The following is an 18164-nucleotide window of genomic DNA, read 5'->3' on the forward strand; positions in this document are numbered from 1 at the left end:
TGCCTCTGAGGAAGGAAAGCAAGTGGCTGGAAGACAGGGGTGGGAGAGAGGCTGAATTACTTTTCTCTGTCTACTATGCCTTCTAATTTTTGCACTAGACGCATGCATTACCTATTCAAAAAAAATTTTTTTAATGGGCCACCAATACTACACTTAATTGTCAAACTGCAGTGATATCACTGTAATCCATAATCCACATGTATGTCCATCATCACACTTATCACATTGTCTCATGAGTATCCATTTGTGTATCTAATTTGTTTCTTAAGATTAATGAAACGTGGGTTGGATGAGAACATCTTATTTACATTAGCATCCCTAGTACCTAACGCAGTGCCTGCCACATGCTCATTTATTAAGTGAATGAATGTATGAGTTTCAAGCTTCTGTCAGAGATAGCAATAAGTTTTACCATATAAATGAGTCTCACCATATAAATAGCTAAAGTCAAATTTATAAGAAAACTCTTTCTTTTCCTAAGCCTTGCAAAATTCATTACGAATAACTAATTATTTTGCCCCTGAACCTCAGAGACAGCATAAAATAATTCCCTTCCTCCCATCCATCCAGTTTTAACAGGTACCTAAAATGGATGTGCAAAGCACTGTAGGTTATCACTCTCTGCCTTACAAACCTGTAAACACAGGCACAGGAATAAAGGGGGAAAAGGCTTTCCTAAGACTACCTTGCCAGTTTCCATGGTGAATACCTTGAGTCTCAAGCCATAAACCAACCCTTTCCCCCCATCAGATTTATTTTCGATCAATTTTTGTAACAAACCACTCTCTCCCTATGACTAATGAAAATACCACAATCGAAACCTTGCAGGAAGAGAAGCAGAGATAGCGATCGAGTGAGAATTAGAGCCTTACGATTGGAAGCTCCATCTCAGCATGAGCCTCGTTTCCACAGTGACAAATGCTCTGAACAACTGGATAGAACCTTGGCACAAGGGTGGGGAGGCAGGAAGGGGAGAGATTTCCTCTTACTACTCTCCAACAGCTGTAGTGTAAAGCTTGAAAATGTATGTTAAATTTGCAAAGTTCTCTCTCATCTCAGTCTCATGGAAGACAAGTGTTTTTTGCTGTTGACTTTTTGATGCGAAAGATCCTCAGGCCTCATTAAAGTTCTCTATGAGGGAAAGAGGAAGCCCAGAGACAGAGAAGAAAGGGGTTGTGGGGCGTCAGATTAATGAAGAGAACAGTCATAAAAACATCACAGGCTAAGATGTATGGAGTGTTTATACTGTGCCAGATGCTGGGCTACGTGTTCAACATGGATTATCTTGCGCAATCTTAATGGCCACTCTATAAAGTGGGAACTCTCTATATCCCTCTTTTTATAGTGAGGAAACTGAATGGGCAGGGGATGTGAGAGTGTCTTAACTGACTTGTGCAAGGGTCACCCAATAAAGAGCTGCAGCACCAGAATCTGGACTCAAGCCCTCTCATTCTTAGGCACTGCCCTCGAGAAGCACAGGCAAAGCAGACAGGCACAGGGCCTGGATGGTCTGCTATTTACCTGGCAAAGAAAGGAAACCACAGAGTGATAAGCAAGGAGTATTCAGAAGTGTTTCTAGAGTCTAGGAGGGGCTTAGGAGGATTTCAGGTTAGGCAGGCAGTCTTAGGAGCATTAATTATCACACAAGATGTTCAGTGTGCTGTTTAACTATATGCACACAGAGAGAACTAAAGCATAAGGAAGGGAAGGAGTGAGCTGCACAAGGCCAGGCAGTGACTTAGATGTCAGATGGCAGCTACAAGCCCAGAACTACAATCATTCTCTCCACTGGCCTGAGGCTGGAGGAACCTCTGTTACTGTTTTCTCATGGTTTGACATCTATTCACTGATTCAGCTGGTACTTAAGGAATGCTTACTATAAGTATAATACTTTGCTAGGTGCTGAGAATGAGAGAAGGAAATTTCAAGAAGTGGTCCCTGACTTCTACAACCTTACAAACTAGTTGGCTTATTTGGAGTTTGGTGGCAAAGGTGCAGACACAGTTAAACATCCACAACAATCACATTTTCTTCTAACATACCCTGGGAAAACAGAAAAAACAGATTTGAAGGGAAACTCCTATCTGCTGATCAGGCTCTTTGCCCACAGTCTACTATCTAAACCAACAAAGAAAACCTCAAGCAAGGGTTTTTAATCTAGTTCCTATGGGTCAAAGGGTGGACTTCAACTTGTCTATGAACCATTCTCCTAAAATTATATGCAATAATTGCAAATATATATATTTTTTGTAGGAACAAGATTTATAGTTTTTATCAGATTTTCAAAGAGGATTAAGACCCAGAGAAACAAAGATGCCCCTGAAGCCTTAAAGCATCAGATCAGAGTTCCACTTTAAGTTGTTACTAAATCTCAGGGAGCCACATATTAAATAGGTGATGACGTGCCCATAGACGTTCATGTGCTGATCAGCAGGTTTCTTCCCCTCAGAACCCTTCGAAGGTTTCATAAGACACCCTGTAATGTGGGAGTTCTTAACCTAGTGTCAGTAAACTTCCTGAAATTGTATGCAATGAATTCTACATTAAAGTACGTTACTGCGAGGGCAAGGGAGCAGGGGGCGGGGATGATTCAGACTCTTCAACAGAACCTCAGCTAAGTCTACAACACATATAAGGCATGTACGAATCCATTCTAAGTGTGGATTTGCCTGGATCTGGGAACCTGGTTTTGTTATGTTCAGACAAGTACCAGAATTCCATAGCATAAAGATGGGTGAGGAGAATTCCATGTCAGTTCCCTGTAGGGGTTCAGGCCAGACCTTCACTCTAACCTCAGCCAATCCTAGAGTCCTCCTTGCCAGACTTGCATTAGCGCTTAGCTGACATCAGCTAGTCCATTCCAGACTGTATCTAAATCCTGGGATGGCTCAGAAATCTAAGAGAGTAAGCTACAAAAGTAGCTAGGTTTCTAACCAGCTTGGGGTTACCTAGGATCCAAAGACCCAGGGAGCCCATACATTTGCATCAGAAGGTCAGTGAACTTCCAGAAATTGTATGCAAAAAATTTATGTGTATTCTTCTCAGGACAGCTTTTATCAGATGATCAAACCATGAGCCTAAACCTATCACCCGCCACCACACACACACAAAAAACCACTGAGAATCCTAGACTCAGGGCACAAATAACAGACCTCAGTGGACCTAGCAGTCCCACTAACATGTAGCAGGGCTTAGGCCCAGGAAAACTCCAGCCAGGCAGTAACGCTTCCTTACTAACCTTTGTACGGGGTACAATGTTGAGTTCCAGTTTTTGGTCCACCAGGCTGGCCCCTGCCTCTGAGAGATAGCCCTGGTTGAGGACAAGACAGTCACGGCCAAAGCAGCAGGGACAGCACAGCTTTTGTAGCCACTTGGTCCACTTAGGATTAAGATGCCCATATGGCTCCTCATTCTTGGGTTTGAAAACAGCAATGATCTTCTACAGAGACAAAAGAAAAAGAGGATGTTAAAGCTAAGTTGATTAAAGTAGCTCACAGACCAAGTCAGCGGGAATCTAGAACAAAATGAGAGAGCACAGGCAGACAATCCTTATGTACAGTTAGACACTATCTTCTCTCCAGCTTGTGAGGGGAAGACACCAGCTCATGTGTGCAGCTGAGAGACCCACTGCCAGAAAGGGCTGTGTCCAGAGAAGGTGCCAAGTCTGGTATATGTGGTACAACAGATTTTAATACCATCAAATCCCAACTTCTAAGGTACACTCATACATGCTATTGCTCTGCATCAATTACAGAAAGACTCAAAAAACTATCAACTGGGGGCTTCCTAGGTGGCGCAGTGGTTGAGAATCCGCCTGCCAATGCAGGGGACACGGGTTCAATCCCTGCTCCAGGAAGATCCCACATGCCGCAGAGCAACTAAGCCCGTGTGCCACAACTATTGAGCCTGTGCTTTAGAGCCCGTGAGCCACAATTATTGAGCCCACGTGCTACAACTACTGAAGCCCACGCGCCTAGAGCCCATGCTCCACAACAAGAGAAGCCACGGCAATGAGGAGCCCGCGCAATGCAACGAAGAGTAGCCCCCACTCACCGCAACTAAAAAGAAAGCCCGCGCACAGCAAAAAAAGACCCAACACAGCCAATAAAGTAATAAATAAATAAATTAATTAATTTTAAAAAAAGATTAAAAAAAACTATCAACTGAAAGGAAATTAGTAAGGTATTGTGGAATGAGGTTAAGAAAATTCTTTCATCAATGGTTGATTTCTTCTATCAGCCCTACTATCCCACCCCTGGGTGTTAAAAAACCTTGAAATAAAAAGTTTAGGAATGACAAACTAAGAAAGCAATGGAAAAGAAAAATCACAGCAGAACAAAAGATCTGCTACGTGGTTAGAATGGGGTTCTTTTAAGTAATTCTGAAAGGCAATAGATCAGGACATGAAAGGCTACAAAGATTAAGATCCACCTTCTCTAGCAGACAGTGACTTAATCCTCAAAGATCCTTGGACAGGGCTTCCTAGGTGGCGCAGTGGTAAAGAATCTGCCTGCCAATGCAGCGGACACGTGTTCGAGCCCTGCGCTGGGAAGATTCCACATGCTGCGGAGCAACCAAGCCCGTGCGCCACAACTATTGAGCCTGTGCTCTAGAGCCCATGAGCCACAACTACTGAGCCCATGTGCCGCAACTATTGAAGCCCATGCACCTAGGGCCCGTGCTCCACAACAAGAGAAGCCACTACAGTGAGGAGCCTGTGCACCACAATGAAGAGTAGCCCCCTCTCGCAGCAACTAGAGAAAGCCCGTGTGCAGCAACAAAGACCCAACGCAGCCAATAAATAAATAAATACATTAAAAAAAAAAAAAGATCCTTGGACATATGGGATGCTGCTGCTATCTAGAAACTAAGGCCTTCCCTCCTGAAGCCTTCTTCCCCAAGCCAGTCAGCGCTCTGAGGTTGTTTTATATTTTTCTCGTTCCCTCCAGTCCCCAAACTGGTACTTTCAAAGAAAGAAAAGTAAAGTAAATGTGCTATTTAAGTGATTCATCTTTATATCATATGACTCTCTCCCTCCCCTCACCCCACAGCCAACTCAAGCTAGTCTGGGTCATAAGACATTTTCCCGTGGGTGTCACTTCCTGAATGGCCGGTCACAGCAAAAAACACACATCCATCTGCCTGCATTAAGTAAGTACTCATATTAGGAACTGGCTAGGCACATGTCTAAAACAATAATTGGTCACTCTTGAGGCCAGTCCCTTCAAGAAGCCTTGCAAGGATTTGAGAGGGCAAGAGAAATACAGATCTCTCCTCCTCCAAAAGAACAAATTTATTCTTAAAGATAAACAAACTTACTTATTCACTGGAAAATGTCAAATGCACACATTCATATTATAAGTCTTCAGAATTACATTCTTATCCAAAGTGCCTAGGAAGAGGCCTATTTTTGCAATCCTCCTCTCTGTCTCTGTACCCCTGGCACCCTGGGCTCTGAATCACACAGCAACAGTAGTAAGCGGCTCACCACGCAGAGAATGACTGATGACTCCACCGTAAATCTCTGGAACCTGGGCAGTGAAACTGCAGGACAACTTGAGGCCCATCCCAGAACCCACCAGACAGTTTAACAGAGGCACAATGTGGAGTTCAGCAAGCTGGTCCCCAGTGAAAGGGAAACCAAGACATTCCTACTATTAGCAGGGCTGAAAAATACCAGGGCTGAGGCTTACATACTTCCACTCAAAGAAAGCAGAACTTGGGAATTCTCTGGCAAGCCAGTGGTTAGGACTCTGCACTTCCACTGCAGGGGGAAACAGGTCAGATCCCTGGTCAGGGAACTAAGATCCTGTACACTACATGGTGTGGCCAAAAAAAAAGAAAAAAAAGAGAAGAAAAGAAAGCAGAACTTGAAGGCCAAGATTGAAGCCAAGCATCTTTTACAGACTGACCTCTCAAACATCTCAATTTCCTTCCACCATAAGGAGAATCATAAAGCATTTTGTTGACTCTAAAAGCATGAGTAATCATGGTTCTCTCAGTATTACAAGGGTTTCATTAAATAATAATGTCTGGAATGGACAAACAGGGGAATGGTAGGGTGGGAAGGATGGAGGAACAGAAGGACATTCAGACAGAAGGGGAGACAAGTGCCTTTCAGGACTAAGTGCTGCTTCAGTTCAATTCAATTCTGCCAACATTTGCTCCGTACCTAGTTTGTGCAAGACAGTGCCTCAACACTCTATGGGTTTCCTAGAAAGACACGTAAGGAAACTTCTGGCCTAATTTCCAAAGCTGATGTTAATGTCACATAATCAACTGTTACTTGAATACTCAAAAATAGTCTCCTAATTCACAGAAAACAAACTCTAAAACCACCCACTATTGTTTGGTTGAGAAAGAATATAACTACTGCTTGATTTGTCTCACCATCCTCTAGCTTCTTTAATATACTTAAAATTCCTTTATTACATTTAGGAGAAAGCTTCAGTTTGATGTCAATATTTTAAAAACACCCTCCCTTAACACCCACTTACTAAGACCCCTTTTAATAAAGGAGTTAAGATGCAGGTCGCTCAAGGAGCAGCAACCCATGAAGCCAGGGATAAAAACAGCACTGCACAAGGAAGCGAGGGGCCACTCACTGCCTGGTGCCAGACCCACAGCCAATTACTGAAACCTGGCACCCAAAAGGTATCCTGTATCCATCCAGTAGCCCCAAGGAGGAGGGTACTATGCTACGCTAAAATCTAAGACAGTTCAAGCACATCACTCATATTACGCAGTGAAATATGCAGAAATAACGCATCATAAAAGGTTTTTTTTTAATTTGGTAAATACGAAGTGGACAGTTCTTAAACTTTTTGGTTTCAAGATCCCTTTAAACTCTTAAAAACTATTGAAGACCTAAAAAGCTTTTGTATACATGGGTAAAATCTATACTTGCTGTATTAGAAATTAAAACTAAAATGTTAAAACTATTTATTAATTCACCTAACCATAAAAATAAGCCTATTACATGTTAACATAAATGACATGTTTTTATGAAAAATAACTATATTTTCAAAACCAATTTTTAGTGAGAAGACTGGCATTGTTTTACATTTTTGCAAAACTAATGTTTGGCTAAATAAAAGACAGCTGCATTCTCACATCTTTTTTTATTTTTTTAACTATTTATTTATTTTTTTTTTTGGCTGTGTTGGGTCTTCCTTGCTGCGAGCAGGCTTTCTCTAGTTGTGGCGAGCAGGGGTTACTCTTTGTTGTAGTGCTTAGGCTTCTCAATACGGGTGGCTTCTCTTGTTGCAGAGCACAGGCTCTAGGCACGCGGGTTTCAGCAGTTGCAGCACTTGGGCACAGCAGCTGTGGCTCGCAGGCTCTAGGGCACAGGCTCAGTAGTTGTGGCCCACGGGCTTAGCTGCTCCGTGGCATGTGGGATCTTCCTGGAGCAGGGATAGAACCCGTGTCCCCTGCATTAGCAGGCGGATTCTTAACAACTGCGCCACCAGGTAAGTCCCCTCACATCTTTAATATTCAATCTGTTTCGATATCACACATCATGCAACCTCTGGAAATCTCTGCTGTACACTCATAAGGAAATGAGAGTGAAAAAGGCAAGTCTGTATTCTGTAGAGGTTGCAATGGAAACAGCACTTTTTGACTTAGCTATTTAGGTAGAGAAGCCTTATTTACATGTTAACTCTTACAAAAGAGAGGGAGGGACTACTTCAAATACGAGATCCTGAAGGAAGATGGGATCCAAGTAAAATGTAATAAAAGAGATTCAGCCTGTTTTACTTTCCTATTCACTGCCATCAACTCAACCCACCTCATCCACTACAACTTGTGGCCTGGGACAGCTCCCTATAACAGGTGGTAAATGGTGCCTAAAAATCTCCAGAACTACACCTATATATGGTATGCAAACACGGCTGCGTCTTAACATTTTAATAATAAAAAAGTTAGTCTGTTTGAGATCTTTATTCTTTATTTGGTTATTCTCATTCTCAACCAAATGTAAGGACATCAAAATTTCCTAGAGGGCACAGGTGGTTGCAAGAAAACATTCAATATTACAATATAATTTTATATTTGAAAAATGGAAAATACTACTATACTGTTTTCATGACAAACTCTTAGTGAATAAAGTATTTTTAAAAGGTTTAAAATTACTGCTACAAGGCCAAGCTCCTAGAACATGTGAGCAGTATGTGTAGAACTGTGTTGCAAATACCAATTAGCATTATCTAACGAGTTACTATTCTCAATATGAAAGGATCCTCTCAGAATTATACTACTTTTGCTTTATTCAATGCCAAGTATCCAAGAAACCTAATCCACAGGTCAGTGGGCATGTAACTTAAAAAAGAAATAGAACACTCTGAACTCCTAAGCACCAGAAATTAGGCCAGGGGCTTTCATGTGCGGTATCTCATTTACTCCTCCTAATAAAATAGTAAATCATATGCTGTTCTATGGTTTGGCAATATGAACACCTAGCATTACCAGCCTCTCAAAACAGAAAATGCTCAAAAAATACTTTCATAGGTGATTGAACCTAAGACCTGAAGCACAAGGATGTATTGTAGGTGAGGAGGGTAATATGAGCACTCTACCATGACTCCTGACCTAGTACTCTCCATCTTACTATTCCAGATCCCCACTTGCTAATCCTGAGGAAGAAACCACCCTAAACTGGGAAATGGAATCAGGGCTGTTATCTTTAAGAACCTTTCAGATGGTCCAGCTCCAAAAGTACCTGTGGCAGAAACTACTGGTTCCCCCAATCTCTGTTCCCTCTTCTTTCTTGGACACAGGTCCCTGATTTTCAGCTAGGCAAAATAAAGACTACAGTTCCCAGCCACTATTGCAGCTAAGTTCTGGATGATGGGATGTAAGGAGAAGAGTCTGGTGCAACTTCCAGGAAATGTCTTACAGGGAGAGGGCATCCTCTGCCTCTCCCTCTCCTTCTTCCAACTGGCTGAAAAGCAGACAAGATGTCTGCAGTTTGAGCAGCCATCCTGGGCCATGAAGTGGAAGCCACATGCTAGGGATGGCTGACCAGCTGGACGGACGGACGCATATTGTTCATACTGCACCCCCAATAAAGGAAAATGCCATGCCAGCTCTGAGCAGTCTGTAGACCTCTTTTATGAGAGTTAAATGTACTTTTATTCAAGTTTTTTTTTTTAAGATGCTTGAATTTTTATTTATTTATTTACTTGGCTGTGCTGGGTCTCAGTTTTGGCACGTGGGCTCTTCATTGCCGCGGGGGAGATCTTTAGCTGCGGCACGCGTGAAGGAGATCTAGTTCCCCCATCAGGGATTGAACCCAGGCCCCCTGCATTGGGCGCGCAGAGCCTTACCCACTGGACCACCAAGGAAGTCCCTCAAGTTATTATTATTTTAAATCTTCTGTCACACATAGCCAAATTTAGTCCTAACCAATATGGTAGCTGAAAAGAGAAACCAGAGATTCAGATGACTAACTGTGAGGCAGCAGGACATAGTAGTTAGGAGCAAGAACTCTGGAGCCAGTCTGCCTGGGTGTGAATTCTGCCTTCCACTCAACAGCTGTGAGACCCTGGGCAAATTAGTAATACTGTGTGCCTCAGTGTCATCATCTGTGGGGGCAGTAACAGTACCTAGCTCTGAAGGTATTTTGAGTATTAAGTGATTATTATTTGTAAAGCACTTTAAATAGTACCTGGCACACAGTAAATGCTATCTAAGTATTTTTAAATGAAATAAATAAACACATTTGGAGCAAGGCCAAAGATGACAAAACTAACTACAGTGAGTCTGTGGTCCCGTATAACCCACCCCAGCAATTAGGCAGTGGTGCTCTGCTCTGAACCACATTTTCCTGAGTGGGAACAGGATGGCTACACTATTAAGTTTTGTCTGGTCATATGTGTTTTGACTTACCCTCTAAGAAAGGACAGTGGCCAGGAAATTTGAGAGACTAAGGTCCTGCAAATCACCAAGAAGTATATCCATAGTCTGTTATTCTCCGTGGCCTATGTACTGAGGTGGTACTACTTTACCTGCCAGGTAGAATTGAGAGATCATATTACTCCCACCTGTCGGAGCACCAGATCACTTCTCAGCTGACCTGACACACATCCAGTGTTACAGTGGAGCTGTAACAGTGTTATGAAAGGAAAACAAAAACCTTCCTCCTGCTTCTGTACCCAACAAAGATAATCTTAGCCCCTTCTTACATCAGCCAACAAACTAACAACAATGATAACAACAAAATAAAATAAAAATCATTCATATCTTAGATCTCATACCGGTTCCTAAATAAAAAAGATGAAAACATCTTGCTAACATTTAAACCTCAGGACAACCACCTTTCTTTTCTCCCAGAAGTAATGGTTCCTGTTTGAGCTTTCGATTTAACTTACTGCTCCCTTATTTGAAAGACTTACTAACTCTCAAAGCTTTCTCCCATCCCAGTTTATGTTAACTGAGTTGATGGCAGAATTACTCTCTGGTTCTTGGTGATAATTCAGGGACAACAACATCTGGGAGAATAACTGGATCCTTCAATGAACCTAACCAAGAGCTACAAGTCACAGTTCATCCTGGCCACTCAGCACTCTTATCAAAAGAGCACACCACCCATCTTAAGAGTTCACACAAGGGAGATGAAGGGAAAATGTGAGGGAGCTCTGATACCCATCATTTTAATAAGTATAATAATAATTTCTTTTTTCAATAAACCATTCTGGTCCATCTGAAAACTTTAACACAGAAGACGATTTTTTTTGACTCATTGATACTGCAAAGATACCTCTAGTCTGATCCAAATGCCTTAAATTCTCCTACGGTTACCAAAAGAATAAAGGTCACTTTTCAGCTGCCCTGGTCACTCCATGCCTCATCCCATCCCATCCCCATCCCCCTTTAAACACATACAAGGGACAAAATAAAGGTCACATGAACACTCTGCCTTTGTTAAAAAAGCAAACTGCCCATAGTCCTGGGTGAGAAATGATAGTAAAAGGTAACTGACAGTCTCACGTTTCTCAAACTTCACATTCTAAATTGAGGAACCATAAAAAAGGATTTCAACAATTTCCCAGAAGTGAGCAATAATCAGGATAGATGAAACTGATGAGTCCACCCACTCTATCACCAACGTCTGCCAATAGGAGACCTGGGTCGGTGGCAGGAGACATCTCCGTAACAGAGAAGGCTGGAAATGAACCCTCAGAGCCCCTGATGGGTCACCCGTCCTCCTCAATGAACAGTGACAACACTGGTTCAGTGGCCGACCAGCAGCCTCTGTAGCTTAAAGCTAAGGAACCTACTAGAAAGCAGCTCTCCCCACGCGTCTCGGTCCAGAGGCCGATTGCCCCACTGCACCGCTGGGCCCCTCGCCTGTATCTGGTCAATTTCCTCTTTTCATTTTCCGCTCACTCCTCCCCTACCAAATAAGTTCTGATTTATTTCTTCATTCCGCAGAGCTTCTCCATCTCCAGTCCTCAGTGGAATTCCAAAATCCTGCCAAAAGGGCTCCGCACTGTGAAGTTTCTCCCTCTCGGAGCCTTTCAAACCCCCCCGTTCTCCCTCTGGCTGTGCGAAGCCTCAAACTCCCCTGGACAGGCCCACCCTCCCCGAAGCCGGCGGCCGCGGTCCCCAGCCCGCTCTCACCCCCTGAGGGTCCTTGACGAAGTAGCTTCCGCTGGAGCCCTGGTAGATGCGCTCGGGGAAGATGCAGCGCTCAATGGCCACCTCGGCCTGCCGCACCACCGCCTCGAACTCGGGGTCCTCCGGGAACTCATTCCGCTCACGGTGGGCCTGCGCGGCGTGCGCCGCCACCGCGGCCTGGGCGGCCAGGGCTTGGGCCTGCGCCGCCACGGTTTGGGTTTGACACTGGGCCGCCGCGCCCCGAGCCCGATCCAGCAGTGGCTGCCGCTCCCGGTCGTGGCCCGGCGAGCCCGGCGGAGAGGGGGCCGGGCCGGCCGCCGCCGCCGCCGCCACGCGGACCGCGCCCCCCGGCACCTGCGGAAAGTGAACGCCCGAGCCGGACGGAAAGGTGTAGTCCGGAGGGTGGGCCCGCTCGGGGGAAACGAGTGGGCTCGTCTCGTCCATCCCTGAGGCCGCGGGCTCCGGGACCCGGTGCGCTCCACACAGCGGAGTTCCCGGCCGGGACCAATCCGTGAAACCCCCAACCCTCTCCTGGCCAACCACGTCCCGGCGCCTCCTTGGCCCCGCCCCTACCTTCCCTGTTTACTTGGCGACGAGCAGGCACGACCCCTCGCGCGCGAACCACAGCCAATCAGAAACAAGGCCTACGCAATCGCGTCCTCGGCTTTTTTCGCCCGTCACCTTCTGTGAAGACTGCGCATGCTTCAGGAGCCAGACCCCGGGTCAGACACGCCCTCTGCTCTTACCCTTCCAGCCCCGCCCTTAGCTTCCGATTGCTGGCCCTCTTTTGGAAGCAGCTTACCTCAAGAGGGACTCATTTCTTGAGTACCTACTATGAACCAGCTGTGAGACTGGGGAGATCCAGTCTTTGTATCTGCATCCATTTCATCCTGCGCTCATTCATTAAATATGTATTGAGCACCTACTCTTTGCTGGAGAGACATAGTGAAGAAAGGACACAAAATCCCTGCCCTACCTAAATAAAAAGGTTTTTTTTAAAAATTGCAGTCCTCACACAGTGCCTGACTCAATGCTCAATGTTTGTTAATTGAAAAAAGATATGGTCCCATTAGACTAAGAACTTCCAAGAGGTAAAAGTCCATGACTCATCTGTTCATCACTGTAAAATCTCAGTATCTAGACACTGTAGGTGCTCAGCACATTTTTGTTAGTAGAAAAGAGGAGGACTATATAGTCCCTGCCCACAAGCTGAAGACACACAGCTCTCTGAGGCAGTAAAAGAAAAAGAGCCAATAATGAGAGCTGGAAACTTCATAATAGGAGTCAGCAATATGGGGTTGGTTAGAGCGACAGCAAAGGCCTTAAGTTCACCATGTGCTATAAGCTAAGTCTTAAAGGAGGGACGGCATTAGATCACTGGGGGGTTGGGGGGGGACGAAGAATTAATCAATAGTCAGTCTAGGGTGTTGGGGTGGGATGAATTGAGAGACTGGGATTGCCATATATACATTACTAATAATAAAAAAATAAATTGTACACTTTAAATATATGCAGTTTATTGTATGTCAATTATATCTGAATAAAAGTTCTTAAAATAGTCTAAGAAAGAAATGGAACATTTTATTCGGTCCAACCTGAGGATGTAACCTGGGAGATGGTTTCTCAGAGAGATCTGGGGACTATTTTGAAGAGGGGAGGCCAGTACACATGTGATTTTGAGGAATGGGTACTGCAGTCAAGCATGCATCTTGGTAGATGTTTACTGCTATTATTTAAGTCAATGGTTTTAGTGCTAAGTAAGGGAAGATGCAAGAAACTGAGTTCATAAAATTTTCTGCTGGAAATATGTAACTATCTGAGGGCAGGTTCTGTCAGTTTTCCCAGAGCACAAAGTGCCTCATCCTGATCTTCACTCTGAATTCCTTTCAAGGTGTGTTGTAGGTCAGTGACTGCAGTGGCTAATGACTTGATTCTTAGAGAACTGGATGGTGGGCAACATTCTTTGTTTTTAAATCCCTTCTCTTGTGGTCTTAATTTTAGCCAAGGTTTGGGAGGCATGTTGTGACCAGTTTGTCCCATGGCGCTAGGGATGCTTATTCCTAGGTCAGGCGAGGACTCCATTGATAGGCCGTCCAATGTGCTATTACTGGACTAGGCCCTGTTAACAGTAGCCAAAAGCTTCTGGACTGTCTGTCTTACTAGTCTGCTATGGGAAATTGTTCCCTTTTGTTGTTTCCTCCCATATCTAGAGTTACATTATTACATCATTTTTTTTTTTTTTTTTTTTGCCTCAGTGTGAGGCACGTGGGGTCTTAGTTCCCAGACCAGGGATTGAACCCATACCTCCTACAGTGGAAGCACAGAATCTTAACCTCTAGACCACCAGGGAAGTCCTACATCATTGATCTTATAGGACTACATATATGGTCAATCATTTCAAGTCAACTAATCATCATTAATTTTATCGGATGCTCAGTCACACATTTGGTAATGTGAGAAACACTAACCCTGTAAAATAGACAGAATACAATTATGTAGCTAGTAACATTAATAAAGTCATAAGTAAGTAAGCTAAGAACTTCTCTTTCTTGCAGGCTAGTATCTCCCCAGGTTGTCTAATCAGTCTGTTCTTCACTTACTGCTATCTTTAAGGGAAATGATATGTTGGAATTGTACATAAAGTTCACCAAATATGTCTGCACATGCAAGAACTGGGAAAGGAACATTATTTACTAAGGAGTTATATGGCTGGCACCAGAAGAAGAAAAATTGATCTGTATGGTTGAGTAGGTATTTCTGCCGTTGGGGAGGTCTGGTTAATGCATAACGCAGGTGCACAAAGCACACTAGAGAGGAAGAAGGACGCCCGCCCAAACTGGCAGAGAAAATTTTTATGTTTAAGTTTTTCTTGTCTTGCCTTAAAATGTGAACGTTTATTTCATCATTGGGAAAAGAGTGATTCAGAGATATTTGAGTTTGAACTCCAGCTCCACACATTATTTTGCATATTTCTTAACTCTCTAAGCCTAGTGTCCTCCTCAATAAAATGAGAATAATCATCCCTTCCTCAACTGGTTAAATAAGAATCAAGAGATACATAAAGAATTTAGCATAGTGCTTAGTACATATAAAGCACTCAACGAATAGTAGCTTTTCATCACTGCTGAGGTTATTATTGATGTTGTTTTTGTTTTTGTTTAAAGTAACCAACAGACCAGAGACATGAGTTTCCACAAAAGATGACCAGCTGCATAGTAACCAATACGTGCAAATTATTTTTGGACTTCCCTGGTGGCACAGTGGTTAAGAATCTGCCTGCCAACACAGGGGACACAGGTTCAATCCCTGCTCCGGGAAGATCCCACATGCCTGGGAGCAACTAAGCCCAAGAGCCACAATTACTGAGCCTGCACTCTAGAGCCTGCAAGGCACAACTACTGAGCCTGTGAGCCACAACTACTGAAGCCTACGCACCTAGAGCCCATGCTCTGCAACAAGAGAAGCCACCGCAATGAGAAGCCCATGCACCACAATGAAGAGTAATGCAACGAAGACCCAATGCAGCCAATCAATCAATAAAATTTATTAAAAAATAAATGCAACAAAAAAATAAAAATCATTCTTTTTTTAAATTAATTAATTTATTGGCTGCGTTGGATCTTCGTTGCTGCACACAGGCTTTCTCTAGTTGCAGAGAGCAGGGGCTACTCTTCTTTGTGGTGCACGAGCCGTGGCTTCTCTTGTTGCGGAGCGCGGGCTCTAGGCATGTGGGCTTCAGTAGTTGAGGTACGTGGGCTCAATAGTTGTGGCTCATGGGCTTAGTTGCTCCGAGGCATGTGGGATCTTCCTGGATCAGGGATCGAAACTGTGTCCCCTGCATTGGCAGTCGGACTCTTAACCACTGTACCACCTAAGAAGCCCCAAATCATTCTTTCTTGAATCTAATTATTGCCACAACTAAGTAGAAGTACTGAACTGAAAATTACTGTTTGATTGTATGCATGATGTTAAAAAAACAAAATTCAACTGGATAAATTTTAAAGATCTTATCAGCTTTATTCAATGATTCATGAATTGGACAGCATCCCATGTAGAAGACAGAAAGGAACTCTGAGGAGCTGTACAAAATTAAAGACCTTTACAGGCAGAAGGCAGTGCGCCAAGGAACTTATAGCAAAAAGCAGATTGGTTGCAGGAAGGTTCACTTTCCTTTAGGGGCCAGGTCTATCAGAAAGATTACCTCACTAGTGCTGACTGGGTAATTCCAGATTGCCTGGTTTAAAATTTCATGTCTGGGAGAGGCTGAAACTGTAATTAAGTAAGGTATTAAGTTTGGGTTTGGTGACATAGGGCTTAGCATAAGTGATTCCATTTGGGGCCTGATGTCCTATTTTTAACAATGGTAATGTCTTAAACTTTTTTTGCCAAATAAACCATTCTAGGCAAAGGTCCATACAGATGGTTCAATTTCCCCTTTCAGTTACAAGACATATATTTCCTTTTCCTAATGAGACATCAAATAATTAAATAATACTTGCCTCATGTCCCAGGGGCCATAGCCACAGAGTTGACCTCTTAGTATTATTTATCTCATTTAGCCCTCAAGCTTCAAATTATGGTCAAGGAAAGCTCCAAGATTCAGAGTTTTCCCTTGAATTCTGAGTTTTCTCTATGGAAAACCCTCAGAAATTATTTCTGTATTTACCTCTTAGAACTTGATTTTCCTTTTACTGAAAAATGTCAATACATTCTTTATGGCCTTTTAAAAGCTAGTATTTACCAAATTCTAAGCATATGGCAAATATTGTTTTATGTGCATTACACAGATTAAGCCATGTAACTGGCGTTACAGCCCCTATGATGTTGGAAACTGAGTAAAGTAACTTGTCTGTGGTCATGCATCTGGTAAGTGGCAGAGCCGGATCCAAATCCAGGCAGACTAGCTCCATGCTTTTAACGCTATATTGCTTCATATTAATTATTTCTATGAAATGTGTCTCATATTTACCCCTTTACTTTCCATCCTCACTGATGCCTCATTAGTTTTGAGACTCTCAGGATGTCTTAGCTACATTATTGCAATGGCTTCTCAGTTTGTTTCTCTGCTTCCAATCTCTCTCTGACCATCTCTGGGTATCACTGCCAGATTAATTTTCTTAAAACACTGGTTTTATTGAGTCACTGCTCTGATCAAGAAACTAAATTTTTTTTTACTGTGGTAAAATATATGTAATATTTATCATTTTAACCATTCATAACTGTCCAATTCAGTAATATTAACTACAGTCACGATATTGTGTAACCATCATCGCTATCCATAATCAAAGCTTTTTCATCAACCCAACAAAAACTCTGTACCTGTTAAACAATAACTTCCTCTTCCCCTGGCTTTTGGTAACCTCTGTTCTACTTTCTGTGTCTACAAATTTGCAGATTCAAGAAACTACGTTTTGCAAACCATATCTTCTAATTTTTCAGGTCTTTCTGTAATTTGACCACAATATATTTAACTGTATTTCTAAATATGCATATTTCATATTTTCTAAATACACATTCTCCGACCTAATATCTTTCTTGACACTGTTCTCTCAACTATTGTAGTTATATCCGTACTTAACACCACACAGTTCAGCATGTTGAACCAGTGACTTAGAGCTGGATTGAATCTTATAGGTTTCCTAGTGCAATCTCATTTCACAGGCTAGAGAGGTTACCAACTTGCTTGAAGTCACACACACAGCTGGTTGCAGAGATGGGATTTGAACACAGAATCCAAATCTTTTACAGTTTATTGAGAATTTACAATGTCACAGTACTGAGCATTTTACATTGTATTTTCGTACAAGTCCTGGGGAGACTTTATCATTATCATTATTACCATCCTATTCTACAGATTAGGAAATCCAAATTCAGAGGAGCAATTTGCTTACTTCTCTTCATGCGCTTGCCTTCTCTTAATAATTACATATAGTCTTGGATTTTTCCACGTGCATGAATCTTTTCTTCTCTACATCGAGGCAGTAAATCCTGTGAGAGCGGTGATCATGTCTATTCTAGCCTGGCAGAACCTAGCATCATGCTGCATTCACATTGTTCGGTAAATAAACATATGGATAAACCGGCTGGTGTGCATGGTATTTGGGAGGATTTGTTCCAATCCTGGCACTGTATTTTAAATACAAAGGATATGAATAATGACAACGACAATACAAATCCGTATAATGGCTGCAAAAGTGCCCTGATATTACAGTGCTGGCACAGGGCGGACGCTCGTGAAACTGCAGTTACCCCATCCTGCGCTTTACAATTTACAAAGCCGCACCTCAAAAGTCAGCTTTGGGTTCTGTCCTCTGGTTCCGCGTCGGTGCCATTGACAGCTGTGGAGGTCTGAGCAGGATCGGAGCCGCTTGTGTAGGCGGTCATTGTTGCTTCTGACGCAGCTCTGGTCTGGTTTGGTTTGGTTTGGAGTTGACATTTCAGCTAGGCTACCTCTTGGTAGGCGGGACCTGAGCTCCCCGGGCGGCTGAGGTGGGACCGTGGGTCAGCCCCACCCCTCTTTGGGGTATTTGGCCCCGGGCTCCCTG

At 43.2% G+C, this 18164-nt stretch overlaps 1 protein-coding gene across 1 annotated transcript in view; it reads right to left on the minus strand.

Moving 5' to 3' along the window:
• The window catches only part of PI4K2A (phosphatidylinositol 4-kinase type 2 alpha), a 28112-nt gene extending 15863 nt beyond the window's left edge, over positions 1 to 12249 (minus strand). The window contains exons 1-2 of the mRNA XM_057735061.1: positions 11623 to 12249; positions 3239 to 3439 (exon numbers count right to left, since the gene is read on the minus strand). Of these exons, the coding sequence (XP_057591044.1) occupies positions 3239 to 3439; positions 11623 to 12063 (642 nt within the window). The 5' untranslated portion in view covers positions 12064 to 12249. The remainder of the gene's footprint in view (positions 1 to 3238; positions 3440 to 11622) is intronic.
• Positions 12250 to 18164: the final 5915 nt, after the last annotated feature.

This window comes from Hippopotamus amphibius, chromosome 5, assembly GCF_030028045.1.
Source record: "Hippopotamus amphibius kiboko isolate mHipAmp2 chromosome 5, mHipAmp2.hap2, whole genome shotgun sequence".
Taxonomy (NCBI): Eukaryota; Metazoa; Chordata; class Mammalia; order Artiodactyla; family Hippopotamidae; genus Hippopotamus; species Hippopotamus amphibius.